This window comes from Siphateles boraxobius, unplaced genomic scaffold (assembly GCF_051911475.1).
Source record: "Siphateles boraxobius isolate OS27281-9 unplaced genomic scaffold, OSU_SipBor_1 68, whole genome shotgun sequence".
NCBI classification, from domain to species: domain Eukaryota; kingdom Metazoa; phylum Chordata; class Actinopteri; order Cypriniformes; family Leuciscidae; genus Siphateles; species Siphateles boraxobius.
Window position 1 is genome coordinate 15,474,666 of NW_027509195.1, and position 15,335 is coordinate 15,490,000.

Consider the following 15,335-nt stretch of genomic DNA (forward strand, 5'->3'; position numbering starts at 1 on the left):
TATTGGTGCTGTCAAAAGCAAGATGACACATTTGGTCACTCATTGCATTTCTTTTCCATTTCCATTGGTGATTTGCCATGTGTCGCTTAATCATTTCTCCAGCTTCTCTTGATTTTTAGGTGTTGCTATGCATCTTGATTCAAAGTCATGTTTCTGTGTGTGAAATGTTTATTTGAGGGGCAGTCGCAAAGGAGCCGCAAAGGAAATCTCACATAAGGCGTCAGCTTCATGCGTCGGATCGATAGCACTCAAGCTGAGCGAATTTCTCATTTTATATCCATTGATTTTGACAAGTATTCAGTCGTGCAAGTTAAATGCCATTGAAGCTGAAGTATGAACCGAGAATTGTTATTATAGACCTCATTTTAAGGGTTTCTCAATCGTACGCTGTCCATCTCCGTGCCATTGACCATCAATTACACACTGGATTTGTTAATCTTCCAAGATTCACATGTCTTCTACCAATCAGGCTTTACAGCAGAAATGTGTCCTGCGATTTATTACCGAGAAGACGAATATTACTCATGCTATGACTCATGATTGACTGTCTGTGTTTCCTTTTCTGGGCTGTGCTCCACTGCCTGCAGGCTGACGCGTGCCCTTACTGGCATCATTTTTGCATCCGAATGTTTTCTTTCTCTTGTTCCTTCTCTTTGCTTTGTGTTTTAAGATTGTTATTATGGTTATTTCATTTCAACTACATTGTGTTTGCCTCTGCAATGATCTCTCTGCTTGATTGTGTTTGTTTTAGTGCTGTTTGAGACATTGTATCAGAGTTACCACAGCATCCCCTCGCTCACACTCAGGGCTCTCCTCTCTGCCCCGCCCACCCACCACTGATTGGCTGAGATGCAGGTCCGCCCATCCTTTAATTTAGCCTTTCCCACAATTTAGCACTTACATTTGCCTGATGCAATCTTTTAGGTCTCAACCCTTACGGATTAATTCTGATGGAAGCATGCTGGTGTGCTTTAGACATTTAGATTTAGAACAGCTGTAGGTTTAGTTTGGATCCATAAATTAGTTTGTGTGTGTGTGTGTGTGTGTGTGTGTGTGTGTGTGTGTGTGTGTGTGTGTGTGTGTGTGTGTGTGTGTGTGTGTGTGTGTGTGTGTGTGTGCGTGTGTGCGTGTGTGCGTGTGTGCGTGCGTGCGTGCGTGCGTGCGTGCGTGCGTGCGTGTGTGTGTGTGTGCAAAAGTACGCTTGTATGAGAAAGTATGTGTATTTCATTGTTTGGACATTTTGGATCGGATTGGATTTTTTTTTTTTTTTTGGTAAGTCAGAGTTCTGTTTGTGTCGAAGTAATAATGGGAAATATTTTCCCAATTCCGAAACTCTTATCAACATGTTTGTTTGAGTATTTTCCATACGCATTGCATTCTCTGTGGAAATAGATCAACTCAAGGCTGGCTGCCGTTGTTTGGTGCTGATAGATTGGAAGGGTGAATCACATTTAGAGGGAGGATATTTATCACTTTTCCCTTCTTCTCTCACCCTTGTTCTTAAACAAAACATTTTTCATTAGCCTAACTAATAAGCACTGCTATTAATTATGCGTAATGCAGCCGCAGCATTTTGGGTAGTCGCTGTACACCTGTAAATTATGGCATTTTCTTCAGTTTTAGGATAACATTTGGGGCATTTTGATAAATTGCTGTGGTCCACATCATGAGCTTTCAAGTTCCTTTACTACCTGTGGCAAGACAAAACAAAAGATGAACTGTTTCAAAACTGGAGGGTAAAATAAATGAGAATGTTGTAATGTTTGATATAGGATCATATCAGCTAGGTCTTTGAAGTTCCTCCATGAGGACTAGAAAGATGGTCTTATATTAAAAAAAAATGCTGATTGCTTTTTAATATCACTGCCTCTACTGAGGTTTTATTGGTGGCATTGGCCTTTTGCTTGAAGAATTGAATTTCTTATATTATTCAGGGTTTCATCTACATGTCTGCCAGTAGCAGAATCAAGTTCCTATACGTGTGGGCAGCCATGCCAAACTGATGGCTTTATTTTTATCTTTATTTTTTGTTTTTTTGCAGGTGGCTATTTTGTGTGCAGCAGTTGCATTACATGCATTACCGTTCAAAAGTCAGTAAGATTTTTTTTTTAAATAAACAAATACTTCTAATTAGCAAAGAAACATTACATTGATCAAAATTTACCAGTAAAGACATTTTTCTTACACAATATTTCTTTTTGATTTCTGTTCTTTTGAACTTTCCATTCATCAAATAATCCTGAAAAAAAAAATGTATTACAGTTTCTACAACAATATTAAGCTGCGCAATTGTGGCCGTAATAAGAAATGTTTATGTGACTTTGAGGACTGGAGTAATGGCTGATGTAAATTCATCCTTGGTGAGCATAAGAGATTTCTTTCAAAAACATTTATTTTTTTTAAATCTTACCGACCCCAACATTTTTAACAGTAGTGTGTTTTTTGAAAATGTTGGACAATGCTAATGCAGCCTCTATTATTTATTTTGTTATTTTAACTAGATTTGCCCAAAAAGCAAATGCATATTTTTCACATTTCATCAGTTGTCTGCAAATATTAAAATGCTTTTGAGAATCTCAGTAAAGGCATATTTTAGGATAAAAGTAGTCTCTGTCTCAACAGTGGCATTACAGACTTAAATAATGTATTCTGCAGTTTATTTAATAATAATAAAAGAAGCAAGCCACACATATGCAGAGTTCGTGCATGCAGGATATTGACAGTTATGGCTGTGGATGACTTTAATGTGTCTCCTAAAATGACCGTGATTTAGCTCGTGTCTGTGAATGCACGATCTCCGGCTGTCAACACGCATGAATGTTTGTGTATGTTTTTCAGCCAGCTTTTTCGAGTTCCCATGTCTCTCTCCAGGGACCAAAGACAGATGCAGAGTGGGACGGATAAACTGCTCGCAGCCTAAATCAAGCAAATTCCATATGGCATATTAATGCAAAAGAAGATTTTGATGTCATTGATATGACAGAATCAAAATCCTATCATGTAATATTTTACGTAGACTGTCAGTGGAAATAAGTGATGGTAACCCATACATACATGCATGACATATAGAGTTGATTTTTTTTTTTTTTTACTTGCTAGCTCTTTGTCCCACATATTCAATCAGGCCTATTTAGAAATAAAACTATCTGACAGCATCTTTTCCATCATTCCTGCACTTTCCCAAAGCCTTGACAGAGATCTGCCCTGAGTAGGAGCTTGAAGGGGATTCTGTGTCCGCTAGGTCTGTGTATCAACATGTATGTAGGTGTGTCTCTGTGTATGTGTGTGTGTGTGTGTGCGAGAACGTGTGTGTGGTTATATATCAGCGTACATGTGTATTTCAGTGTGTTGATTTGACTTTGCAGTCAGATGACAGTGCCACTGTACAATATGACGCTCAAATGTGCCAAGTGCGGAGTTATCTCGTCGGCTGACGTTTCCACCACAGCTACCAGTAACGCCATGTTAGTCCCGCTAATTATTTACCAACTCTTTGATGCTCTGCCTTCGGTTCTATTTTTATTTATTTTCTGCATATTTCTTTCCTCACCCCTCTTTATTTCCTTTTTTGGTTTTCTCCCCCATTCATTTCCCACACCCTGCTATTGCTCCTTAGCTGTTATGTCAGAAGCGATAAACAGAGACGGAGATTTATGCTGTTGCACTGCTAAATCATGCAGATTGCAATAGGAGCCCATCTTGAAGCCCTGCTGTGTATGTGTGTGTGTGTGTGTGTGTGTGTGTGTGTTTGTAGTGCGCAGTTGACCAGACGTTTCCTTGCTCAAGATGGTACCATGGTAACCATAATTCCTGTCAAAGTAGCATAGGTTTAGTTATAAAAAATTAGGTAGGCGGTTTCATCCAAAACGACTTCAGTGCATTCAGTATGTGCATTTCCTGGGGTTCAAACCCATCGCCTTGGTGTTGCTAGCATAATACTCTACCAATTTTTGAATAAGCGATAGGTCAATATATCATCCAGCTTTAAAATTGTTAAATTTGCCAATATTTGGTCATCTTGAGAAATCTAACTTGTTTGCTTAGGCAGTTGACATATGCGTTGGCACTTTCAGATATTTTAATACATTTTGAGTAATATTCAGTGTTGTTGTTAACTAAAACTTTTAAAAATAGTTTTTGGAAATAAAAAGCTTAAATAAAATAAAATATAATTAATGTTGTCTTAGCAACTAAATGCAATTAAATAAAACTATAAAATAAAAGCTAATTCAAAAAATTTAAATAAAATACAAAAAACATTCCAATAAAACATATTAAAATTCCACAGATGAGCTCAAATTAAACTCATTTCAGCACATTTATTTAAATCTCAGTTGTTATAATTCAAATGAATTAACCTATGTCGCATACTGTATACTGTAGATATAGGATATTGAAAACCTCAAATTGGTCAACCACTATTCTTCAAAGAGTACACGAATCTTTCTGTCATTTTTTTCATTTCTTTTTTGATGAATGGTGGCCAAGTTATCAGTTTTCGCAGTAACACTAACCGAATGGTATTTTGGTTGGACTCTGTGGTGTTTAGATGGAAGTAATGGTTGCCATGGGACATTTTTTTTAAGGGCTAATAATAGCAGCCATGCCAAGAATGGCTTTTTTGACTGCGAGACTTACATGAGCCCAGTTGGTCTGGTTTCTGTCATTAGCTTTCTGCTGGCTGTGTGTTTTACTCTATTATATGAGATAAAGTAGAAAGGACATTTATTGATGTACGTGAATATCTGTAGGATATTTTTGTATATGGTGGCAGCTAAGAAACAATAACAGAAGTTAAAATCATGCAACCTGTAATGCGGTGAATTGCAGCAATTTGTAAACATACCTCAGCAGACAAGTAGGGTGAAAGGTCGATAATGTTTTACCGCATTATGCATGTGTTGTTATATGTGTATAGATGCCCGGGGTTGACTATGTTTGTGTTTAGCAGTGTTTGTGAAAATTATGTCAGGTGAAAGTAAATCCTTATGGAATCTGCTTTTCTGTCCATAAAATAAATATATTGTAAATCCCCAATGTATATCAAAGAAATTAATGAATTGTGATTATTTCCCACAGCAGTGTTTCAGTGTAGCCACTAAACAAAAACCTTTCAATGAACAGTTCTGAAAAGAACCGTGTTTTGAAGTGTGAAGAACATTTTAAAAATCCGAAGAACCTTTTTTCACTATAAAGAAACTTTTGTGGAATGGAAAGGTTCAATGGACGATGAAGGTTCTTCATGGAACCATCAATGCCAATAAAGGACCTTTATTTTTAAGAGAGCGTGAGCATTCTTTGATGTGTGTGTGTGATTGGCAGTGTGTTTGTTGGTGAGTTTAAAAGATGCAAATGCAGTAGACTTAAGCAGACCAAGAATACAATTGTAAAATAAAAGGGAGGAATAAAATAGTGAGAAGTAGGACTTGCTGAGCATGCTGGCCCTTTCCTCCAAATCCATGATCAGGGGAGAGTTTGTCTCTAAAGACCACTGATGTGTCTACATTCCTTCATCTTTCACCCTCTCATTTGTCTTCCTCTTTTTCATCGTCCATTGCTCCTTTTTATTGCTTCTTTTGGCTTATTTTTACCTGTTGCACCTGTTCACATATGTTTTGAACTGTGATTGAACCATGTTTTGAGTATATTGATATTGTTTAGAGTATAATCAACAAAAAGGGCAACTCTAGCTAATATTGAGCACTGTATCGATCTGTGTATTCATATTATAATGCTTTTACTGCAATACCAGACTCATGTCTTTTAAAACACTCATCAGACATCCAAGAAATCAATAATATGCATTATAAATATTAATTCGTTTTATAAGAAATTTCTAAATATCAACATAGGTCACTCCGAAAGAGAGGCTTATCCTTTAGTTTTGCCCTCTTTGTCTTTTTGTATGTCAATGGTGATTATAAACCTTTACTCACTGTAATTCTGCTCCTGTCCTGCAGGGCGTCGCTGTGGAGCTCCTGTGTTGTGCTTCCACTGCTGGCTCTCACTTGGATGTCGGCGGTCCTGGCCATCACTGACCGCCGCTCAGCCTTGTTTCAGATTCTTTTTGCTGTCTTTGACTCTCTCGAGGGCTTTGTTATTGTGATGGTGCATTGCATCCTACGCAGAGAGGTGCGTGAACCTTGTCCCATACCTGAATCGGTTTTCAAATGTAAAGGTAGACTTCCAATTTTAGATGCAAATTGAAATACTTAGACACGATTTTTACAATCGATTAGGTCCAAGAGGCAGTAAAGTGTCGCGTTGTTGATCGTCAAGAAGATGGAAACGGTGACTCTGGTGGATCTTTCCAGAACGGCCATGCTCAGCTGATGGTGACTTGCGACTGCATTTCTGTATTTCTGTTACACATAAAACCTAAAGTTGGGGATTAAAACTCTCATTCTATCTGTTTTCTCCAGACTGACTTTGAAAAGGATGTAGACATTGCTTGCCGATCAGGTGAGTCTCTCAACACACTCTCTGGTCATTTAAATTTGCTGTGATGTCCATCTGAGAGGTGCAGCCGGCTGTTTAGACAAGACAAGTGCCATTTTACAGGCCCCATGATGCATTTTCTACAAGGAGATTCAGAACACGATCTGATTGCTGGCGAGCAGCAAAATGCAGATAAATAGACTTGCCTGTTCCCTTGCCGTGCCTCAGATCTGCCGGCCTGCCCTAATTAAGTCCCTCCCGACATTTCTTTATCAGATAGCAGCTTTCTTCTCTGATATCTATCAGAAATGGGATTCTGATTATTTGTCAAGACGACATATCAAGCTAGCATCTAGAAATAGAGACTTGTGATGTGATATTTTTTGCTTTTTTGAAGTGTGAAGGACTAAAAATTAAGCTTTCCATCAGCCCCCCATCACTTGGTTACTCAAAAGACCCTTTCACATGACTTGCTGAAGCTAAAGTTTTGGCCACATTATTATACAAATCATTGTAATGCGCCCCTTAAAGTTCAAACAGTCTCAACTTTGCCTGCTCCTGTTTTCCTTAGAACTTTTGTAAGGTAGCCAATGATTATCTGAAAATTTGCTTAGGCTGCATCCAAAATTGCAAACTCTTTTGATTAGGTACTTCTTTTAAAGTGCCCCTATTATGCTATTTTAAAGTTTCCTAATGTTGTTGTGGAGTCTCCTACACCAGGTTTACATGTATCAAAGGTCAAAAAACTATTTTCATTTTCTCATAATATACATTTGCACATCACCACTTTTTCGATGATTCTCAAACGACTCGTCAGATGAATCAATATCTCTAAATCCTTCCTTTCCGAGAGCTACTCTGCTCTGATTGCCCAGACAGCTCAATCTGTTGTGATTGGTTTAGCGTGTACAACGCGCGTGTACTACAAAAATGGCCATTGCCATAAGAACGTCAGCTGTGCGTGTCCTGAGCATAGACTGTAAAAAAATGGTCCTGAGGCTTCCTACACCGTAAACTAAACAAAGTAACTAGCAATGAAGTCGATTTTACCGTGTCAATCCGACCGCGAGTGCGATGATGAAACATTGGAAGAACTAGTCATTCAACCCAAACCTCCATCGCAAGGACGACTCGAGCAGGACGTTTCTCAGTGATACGCTATTCAGTTTGAGGTACATTATGAGATGTTGCAAATGTAATTCCTCACCATCAGCATTAACAAGAGCATGTCCATCAACAAACCGATTATTTTACTTGTACTTATTTATTTACCGAGTATTTTTCTAATTTATTGCAGTGAACATATGGAAACATTAGCCGAGCTCCAGTGTGAATGACTGATGTGATATAAACGTTGGTAAATCAAATCTTGCTCCATGCTTAATCTTTCCTCTAAGTAGTGAGAACGACAGACAGTCTTCATTAATAGACACATTTTTAGGTAACGATGTGGCCCACAACTGATTCGAAGAAGTATTTCAGTAAGACAGTAATAATGTGAGTTAACCAGTAAGCAGGAGACCAACTCAATATAAAACTCAAAACTAAGTATTTTGAACACCATCCTTCAAGAGCAAGCGGTTTGCGAATCCTGCACTGAACTCCTAGATTTGAGAAGCAGTCGTCAGTAAAATAAAGGGAACACAGCGAAAGTTTAGGATTATACTGCTGTGGTATCGTGGTAAAGATGAATTTTAACCACTGATTCTTCACATGCTCGTCCTTGGGCAGTGAAAAAAAACTGGCTTTACCTTCGCATTGTAGAGCACATCGTCTTCTCGACATGATGCTGTCCAGTATCCACAGGAATCAGCTGCAGTGTTTGAGGTTGAAGTTTTCCCTGGTGTCTGGGCACGCAATAAGTGGGCGGACAATATGCTAATGTTTCGCCTTTACGTCACAACGAAACGGCTAATGACTCGTTTAAAAAACGATTTGAAAGACAATAACTTTATATATACGGTGCACTTCCAGTTTTAAAACTTTGCAGGATGTTTTCATTCACTTTGAGTCATTTTCAAAAATTCATTACAGGGGCACTTGAAATAAGTAATCATGACTGCTAAAAAGGTCCGGACGTACTACATGAAACATGTTTTCATCATCATGTGACCTACCAGCATCAGCTGCATTCCTTCACTGCCATTCACAAATCCTCTCCCGTGGCCTCATGGGATAGTAAAGTGTCCATTGTATGTGCACTTCAGAATCTCCCCAGAAGTAGTAGGTCATCCGGGTGCTTTTTACCTACTCTTTTATGAGATCTGTGTATTTGGACATACTTCTTTTGTAACATACTGTTCCCTTTTGTAGTCACTCCCCGTTACGTCGGATGACGACGAGTGGGGGTTTCGCCTAGAAAGCCAATCATCTTCGTGTATTATAAAACGAGCCAATGGCGATGAAATGCCATGGGTCTGCGGAATTTGCATAGCGTATCTCCGCCCCACCTCGTGGGTATAAAAGGAGGACGCTCGGCAACATGCAGATATGTTTTCGCTTCGGAGCCAAGAGCTTCTCTTCACTCCACAAGCCAATCCTGACTTCATCTTCTGTGACGAGCGAACTCTCCGGTGTTGGTGTGACGGTGGTACCCAGCGAGTTCACATTGCCTGCGATCTGAGCAGTGATCTGCCAGTCTGTGTGTTTCTCCCTGGTCGTCTCAGCATCGCTGAGTTTTTTCTCTAAAAGAGCTGCACGTGGCACGTCTTTTTAAAGATGTCTCGCCCGTGTTCTTCTGGGTGCGGTCGTTTCCTGTCTTCCTTTGATGGGCACAATCGCTGCTTTGCGTGTTTGGGCTTAGAACACGCTAAAGCAGCACTTGTGGATGACTCATGTTCCTTCTGTGGGAACATGGCCATCGCAACACTGAGGTCTAGACTCAATGATCTCATTCGAGAGAGACTCCCCTCATCCACACCCCGATCTACATCCTCCATGAGAGGCTGTACTTCGGCTGGTGGACAGGGTGACTTGAGGGTGACGGTGTGGGACAATCCGATGATGCGTCCTCGGACCACGCCCCGCTCTACAGTGTTGCAACCCGCGAGTGCTGCGGTGATTCTACCGGGTTCATCCTTCGATGCCCCGCGTGTTTCATTCGGCGCTCCAGAGGAAGACTCGATGTCGATCGCGGCATCACAAGGTGGGCAAGAGTCATCGGGAAGTGACGATGCGGCTGCGTTGCCTCCTTCTGGAGCTCCAGCGTTGCCCGTATCAGATCCCGAGATGACGGCCATGCTCTCCCGGGCCGCCGCGAGCATCGGGCTTGAGTGGAACCCTCCGCCCTGCCCTGAGCGCTCGCGGTTGGATGATTGGTTTTTGGGTGCGGCTGCCGCCTCACGGCTACAGCCAACCTCAATGCCATTCTTCCCGGAGGTGCATGAGGAGTTGACGAAATCATGGAAGGCTCCCTTGACCTCCCGTGTACGTTCGTCAGCTTTCTCCGCCTTTCCTCCCCTCGATGGGGCGGCCGCCCATGGGTACACTGGGATTCCCCCGGTTGAACGCTCTGTTGCCATGCAACTATGTCCTCAGAGTGCTTCATCTCGTGGTAATCCTAAGCACCCATCCAAGGCCTGTAGATTTTCGTGCACCCTAGTGGCGAGGTCTCACAGAGCTGCAGGACAGGCGGCTGCCGCTCTGCATGCGATGAGCACCTTGCAGGTCTACCAGGCCCAGCTGCTCAGAGATATGCACGAGGCGGGGACTGAGCCAGGGCTCTTCAATGAGCTGCGTGCCGCCACTGACCTCGCTCTCCGAGCGACGAAAGTGGCCTCACGCTCCCTGGGTCAGGTGATGGCCACCTCTGTGGTCCAGGAGCGTCACCTGTGGCTGAACCTGGCTGATATGCGGGACGCCGAGTGAACCCGTCTGCTCGACGCCCCCATATCCCAGGCCGGCCTCTTCGGTGGAGCGGTTGAGGACTTTGCCCAGCAGTTCTCAACCGCACAGAAGCAGTCTGAGGCGATTAAACATATTCTGTCCCTCCCCTCCCGCACGGCCCCAGCAGCAGCCTTCACCCGGGCCGCGTCGTTGAGGAGGCCGCAGGAAGGCGCCACAGCCCTCTCCAGCCCCGCGCCCCGCTAAACGCCAGGCTAAGCGTCGCTCCTGAGACGGGCTGCTCAGTGATGGTGTCGGTTTTTTCCCAGGAGGTGGTTGCAGGCCCCCTCCTTCCCCCGGCGAGGGCCGGGGGAGAATCTTTTGTTCTCCCGCTGCCCACCCACGGGTGGGCAGTACCCTATTATGGTCAAAGAAAGAACCAATACACCCATCACTGAGCACACAGAGCCGGTTGACAGTGCGCAACGCCCCCGGGCCTCGCCGCTCTCATCCCTCTCTGTCACAGAGTTCTCGGACCGCAGTGTGTGCCGCCTCCGGGCCTCGCCACTCCCGTCCCCCTCTGTCCCGGAGGGTGCGGATGACAGTGTGTGCCGTCTCCGGACCTCGCCACTCTCGTCCCACTCTATCGCCAGATCCCTGGCAGAGCAGACCCCCGTGGAACGCTGGTCCTTCCCTGGTCTCCTCTGTCAGGACGCGGAGCATGACCGCGCCCCCGCACCGGGCCGCTTTGCCACCCTCGCCTGGGCCGGTCACTCCGCTTCGCTGCCCCTCCAGGGGGACGCATGTGGTTCGTATGACCCCGCTGGTTCAGTATCTGACAGCTTGGTTGGAGCTTCCCACCCTTTCTCGCTGGGTCGCCCGAACTATCAGGCTCGGCTATGCGATTCAGTTCGCACGGTCTCCTCCCCGCTTCGGGGGAGTTCGCTTCACTATGGTCGGTGGCAATGCCCCTATCATGAGAGCGGAGGTTGCCACCCTGCTGGCGAAGGGTGCAATCGAGACTGTCCCTCCAGCCGAGATGAAGTCAGGGTTTTACAGCCCGTACTTCATTGTCCCCAAGAAGTCCGGTGGGTTACGGCCGATCCTGGATCTACGCGTCTTGAACCGCTCCCTTCACAGGCTGCCGTTCAAGATGCTCACGGCCAAACGCATTTTCGAATGTGTGCGGCCACGGGATTGGTTTGCAGCGATAGACCTGAAGGACGCCTACTTTCATGTCTCCATCTTACCTCGACACAGACCGTTCCTACGGTTTGCTTTCGAGGGGCAGGCATACCAGTACGCGGTTCTCCCCTTCGGGCTAGCCCTGTCTCCTCGCGTCTTCACGAAGGTCGTCAAGGCTGCCCTTGTTCCCCTTCGGGAACACGGGGTTCGCATCCTGAACTATCTCGACGACTGGCTGATCCTAGCTCACTCTCGAGACCAGGTTTGCGAACACAGGGATCTTGTGCTCCGGCACCTAGCCCGTCTGGGCCTTCGGGTCAACTGGGAGAAGAGCAAACTCTGCCCCGTGCAGAGGATCTCTTTTCTCGGTATGGAGATCGACTCGGTCGCCATGTCCGCGCAGCTTACGAGCGAGCGCGCACACTCGCTGCTGGCTTGTCTTCAACAGTTCGATGGCAAGAGTGCGGTCCCACTGAAATTGTTTCAGAGGCTCCTGGGGCATATGGCATCTGCAGCCGCGGCAACGCCGCTAGGATTGCTTCATATGAGACCGCTTCAGCTGTGGCTTCGCGATCGAGTCCCGAGGTGGGCATGGCATCACGGCACGTTCCGAGTCCCAGGGACTCCGACCTGCCGTCATTCCTTCACTCCGTGGAGGAACCTCTGCTTTCTACGGGCCGGAGTTCCCCTAGAACGAGTTTCCAGGCATGTTGTTGTTTCCACAGATGCCTCTTCCACGGGTTGGGGCGCCATGTGCAACGGACATGCTGCCGCGGGCTCCTGGACAGGACCCCAGCGCCTTTTGCATGTCAATTGGCTCGAGTTGCTGGCAGTACGCCTTGCCCTGCACCGTTTCCTCACGTTGCTCAGGGGTCAACACGTACTAGTCCGTTCAGACAATACCGCGACTGTAGCGTACATCAACCGTCAGGGTGGTCTACGCTCCCGCCGTATGTCGCAACTCGCACGAGACATGTCTATGCGTTGAAGTGGAACCTCTTCGTCAACTGGTGCTCTTCTCGTCGAGAAGACCCCAGGAGATGCTCGATCTCTGTCGTGCTTTCCTTCCTGCAAGATGGGTTGGAGCGAAGGCTGTCTCCCTCCACCCTGAAGGTGTATGTGGCTGCTATCGCCGCATATCACGAAGCAGTTCAAGGTAAGTCTCTGGGGAAGCACGACCTGATCGTCAGGTTCCTGAGAGGTTCGAGGAGACTGAATCCTCCTCGCCCTCCTCTCGTTCCCTCTTGGGACCTCTCAGTGGTCTTAAATGCCCTGCAGAGGGCTCCCTTTGAGCCTCTGCATTCAGTTGAGCTTAAGTTCCTGTCTATGAAGACAGCGCTCCTCGTTGCTTTGGCCTCTATCAAGAGGGTAGGGGACCTGCATGCATTCTCCGTTGACGAAGCGTGCCTGGAATTCGGGCCCGGTCACTCTCACGTGATCCTGAGACCCCGGCCTGGATATGTGCCCAAGCGCGGGAGGAGGCAGACCCAGCCTTGGCACTGCTCTGTCCAGTACGCGCTCTCCGTGCTTACGTAGGCAGAACGCAGTGTTTCAGGACCTCGGACCAGCTCTTTGTCTGTTATGGTGGGAGACTGAAGGGAAAGGCTCTCTCAAAGCAGAGGTTGTCTCACTGGATAGTGGACGCCATTGCTTTGGCTTACCAACAGCAAGGCCGACCGTGCCCCCTTGGTGTGACAGCCCACTCCACCCGGAGTGTGGCTTCCTCTTGGGCTCTAGCGCATGGCGCCCCGCTGGCAGACATTTGTTGAGCTGCAGGCTGGGCGACACCCAACACATTCGCCAGATTCTATAATCTCCGAGTGGAGCCTGTGTCCTCTCGTGTACTCGCTTCAGTTAGCTAGTACTGGACCCGCTCAGGTGTCTTCGCTTGCTCGCCATTCCACTCCACGGACTGGATACGTGCGATTATTCCTCAGGTGAGCCTTACTCTCTGAAGCCCTGAGTTCCTCCAGCACTGTTGACGCTGGCGCCAGTGTCTATTGCCTGGGCGTCGGCTAGGTGCCTCCGTGTGCATGGTTCCTCCCTGAGTAACCCCCACATGTGTATTTCCACTGTAAGCCTCCTTGAGCATGTGTCTTTCCCTTGGCAAGCCACCTTGCCCTCCTGGAGTTGAAAGTTGCCACCCCTCGGGCTGGTCACTCCAGTGTTCCTCCATATGTAGCCCTCCGGCCATATGTGTTTCTTAAGTCCTCCCTACGGGTAGGCATGCTGCGGCATATCTCCTCTGAGATATGCTTCCCAGTGTACCTTGGTATTCCTGTGTTAAGTAGGACTCCTTCGTCCGTGCCAGTATCACGACAGGGGGATCAGACTTTCGCAGGGCACTGGAAGACAGCTGTGAAGGTGGCGTGATTTCACGGGGACCCCCATTCTTCGTCATCCGACGTAACTCGGAGTGACTACGAAAGGGAATGTCTCGGTTACATATGTAACCCTCGTTCCCTGAGTAGGGAACGGAGACGTTACGTCTCCCTGCCACTTCCGCTGTACCGCTGTGTTCCGCTGTACCGCTGGGCTCCTCAGCGAAGACATATCTGGATGTTGCTGAGCGTCCTCCTTTTATACCCACGAGGTGGGGCGGAGATACGCTATGCAAATTCCGCGGACCCATGGCATTTCATCGCCATTGGCTCGTTTTATAATACACGAAGATGATTGGCTTTCTAGGCGAAATCCCCATTCGTCGTCATCCGACGTAACGTCTCCATTCCCTACTCAGGGAACGACGGTTACATATGTAACCGAGACGTTTTTCACCTACTATGTAGTAGGAAAGTATGCGATTTCGGATGTCAAATTTTGAAATAATAAATCAAAAGTAGGCCTGTAAAATGCAATATGGACTGGCATCAGTAATTATTCAAACGGAAGCTGAAATATGGAATCTTCTTGTTCTGCATGTCTCTGTGTGAATGAGTGATGTAGTTTCAACTATCTTAAGCACACTTAAGCACATGTGACACTCATGATATGTGAAATACCTACAGAAACTCAAAGGTCTACATGACCATCATTGCCGAAAACAAATAAAAAATGTTGTTAACTTGAAGAATGATTTCTCTTGTTATTATGATTTGAAAGGGCAGTAACATATAGCACTACTATTAAATCAGCATGATCCCTTTTCACTTACTAAGGCTTTTCACCTCTGATTTTCAGGCACTCTGAAGCGTTCCTCCCAACAAGGCGAGGAGAAGGTAGCTTCACAGCAGATCACGGTACAGAAAGGCTCCAACTTCAACACCCTTCCTGCCAGCATGGCAAAGGTCCACCTGCAAAACGTTGCCGATTACGCCAGCCAAACTCTCACCATGCGCCGCGACAAAGGGGGCATTGCGGGGGTCAGCACCGAACTACCTGGAGCCAAATCTATTTACATCTGTGACGGCGAGCTCTTCAAGCAGCTGGATGGAGCTCCGGGAGACAGCGGCGGCCTTGAAGGTGGCGGAGGAGGAAGGTCCGGCCAGGGTTACGTGCTCTTGCCCAACAACAACAACACCCTTAGGCCCTCGAAGGGTGGCAAGGAGGACCAAGCCACCAAGTACAACATCGGCATTGAACAGTTACCCCAGACCAGGCTCATACACCTGGCCAACCCTGCTGGCACCGATCCCGTGCCAGGCTTCGGGCTAAAGAGCTTGCCCACCGACAGAGTCAGCATTTCCTGCTCAGAGAGGGACTCCCCGGGGCAGACAGTGCAGAACATCTCCAGCGAATCCCAGATGATAAACAGTTGTGAGCAAGGGGACTCTGGGAACTCCGGCATGATGTCTAAGAGCGAGACCATCTCCACACTGTCTATGAGCTCTTTGGAGGTAAGAAACAATGATAATCATGAGATCAAACAATGCAACCCTCTACATTACAAG

At 46.1% G+C, this 15,335-nt stretch overlaps 1 protein-coding gene across 1 annotated transcript in view; it reads left to right on the top strand.

Moving 5' to 3' along the window:
- The window catches only part of adgrb1a (adhesion G protein-coupled receptor B1a), a 136,653-nt gene that overhangs the window by 115,993 nt on the left and 5,325 nt on the right, over positions 1–15,335 (top strand). Inside the window, exons 25-29 of the mRNA XM_077215039.1 lie at positions 3,366–3,464; positions 5,961–6,132; positions 6,240–6,335; positions 6,423–6,462; positions 14,626–15,281. Coding sequence (XP_077071154.1) covers positions 3,366–3,464; positions 5,961–6,132; positions 6,240–6,335; positions 6,423–6,462; positions 14,626–15,281 — 1,063 coding nt within the window. The remainder of the gene's footprint in view (positions 1–3,365; positions 3,465–5,960; positions 6,133–6,239; positions 6,336–6,422; positions 6,463–14,625; positions 15,282–15,335) is intronic.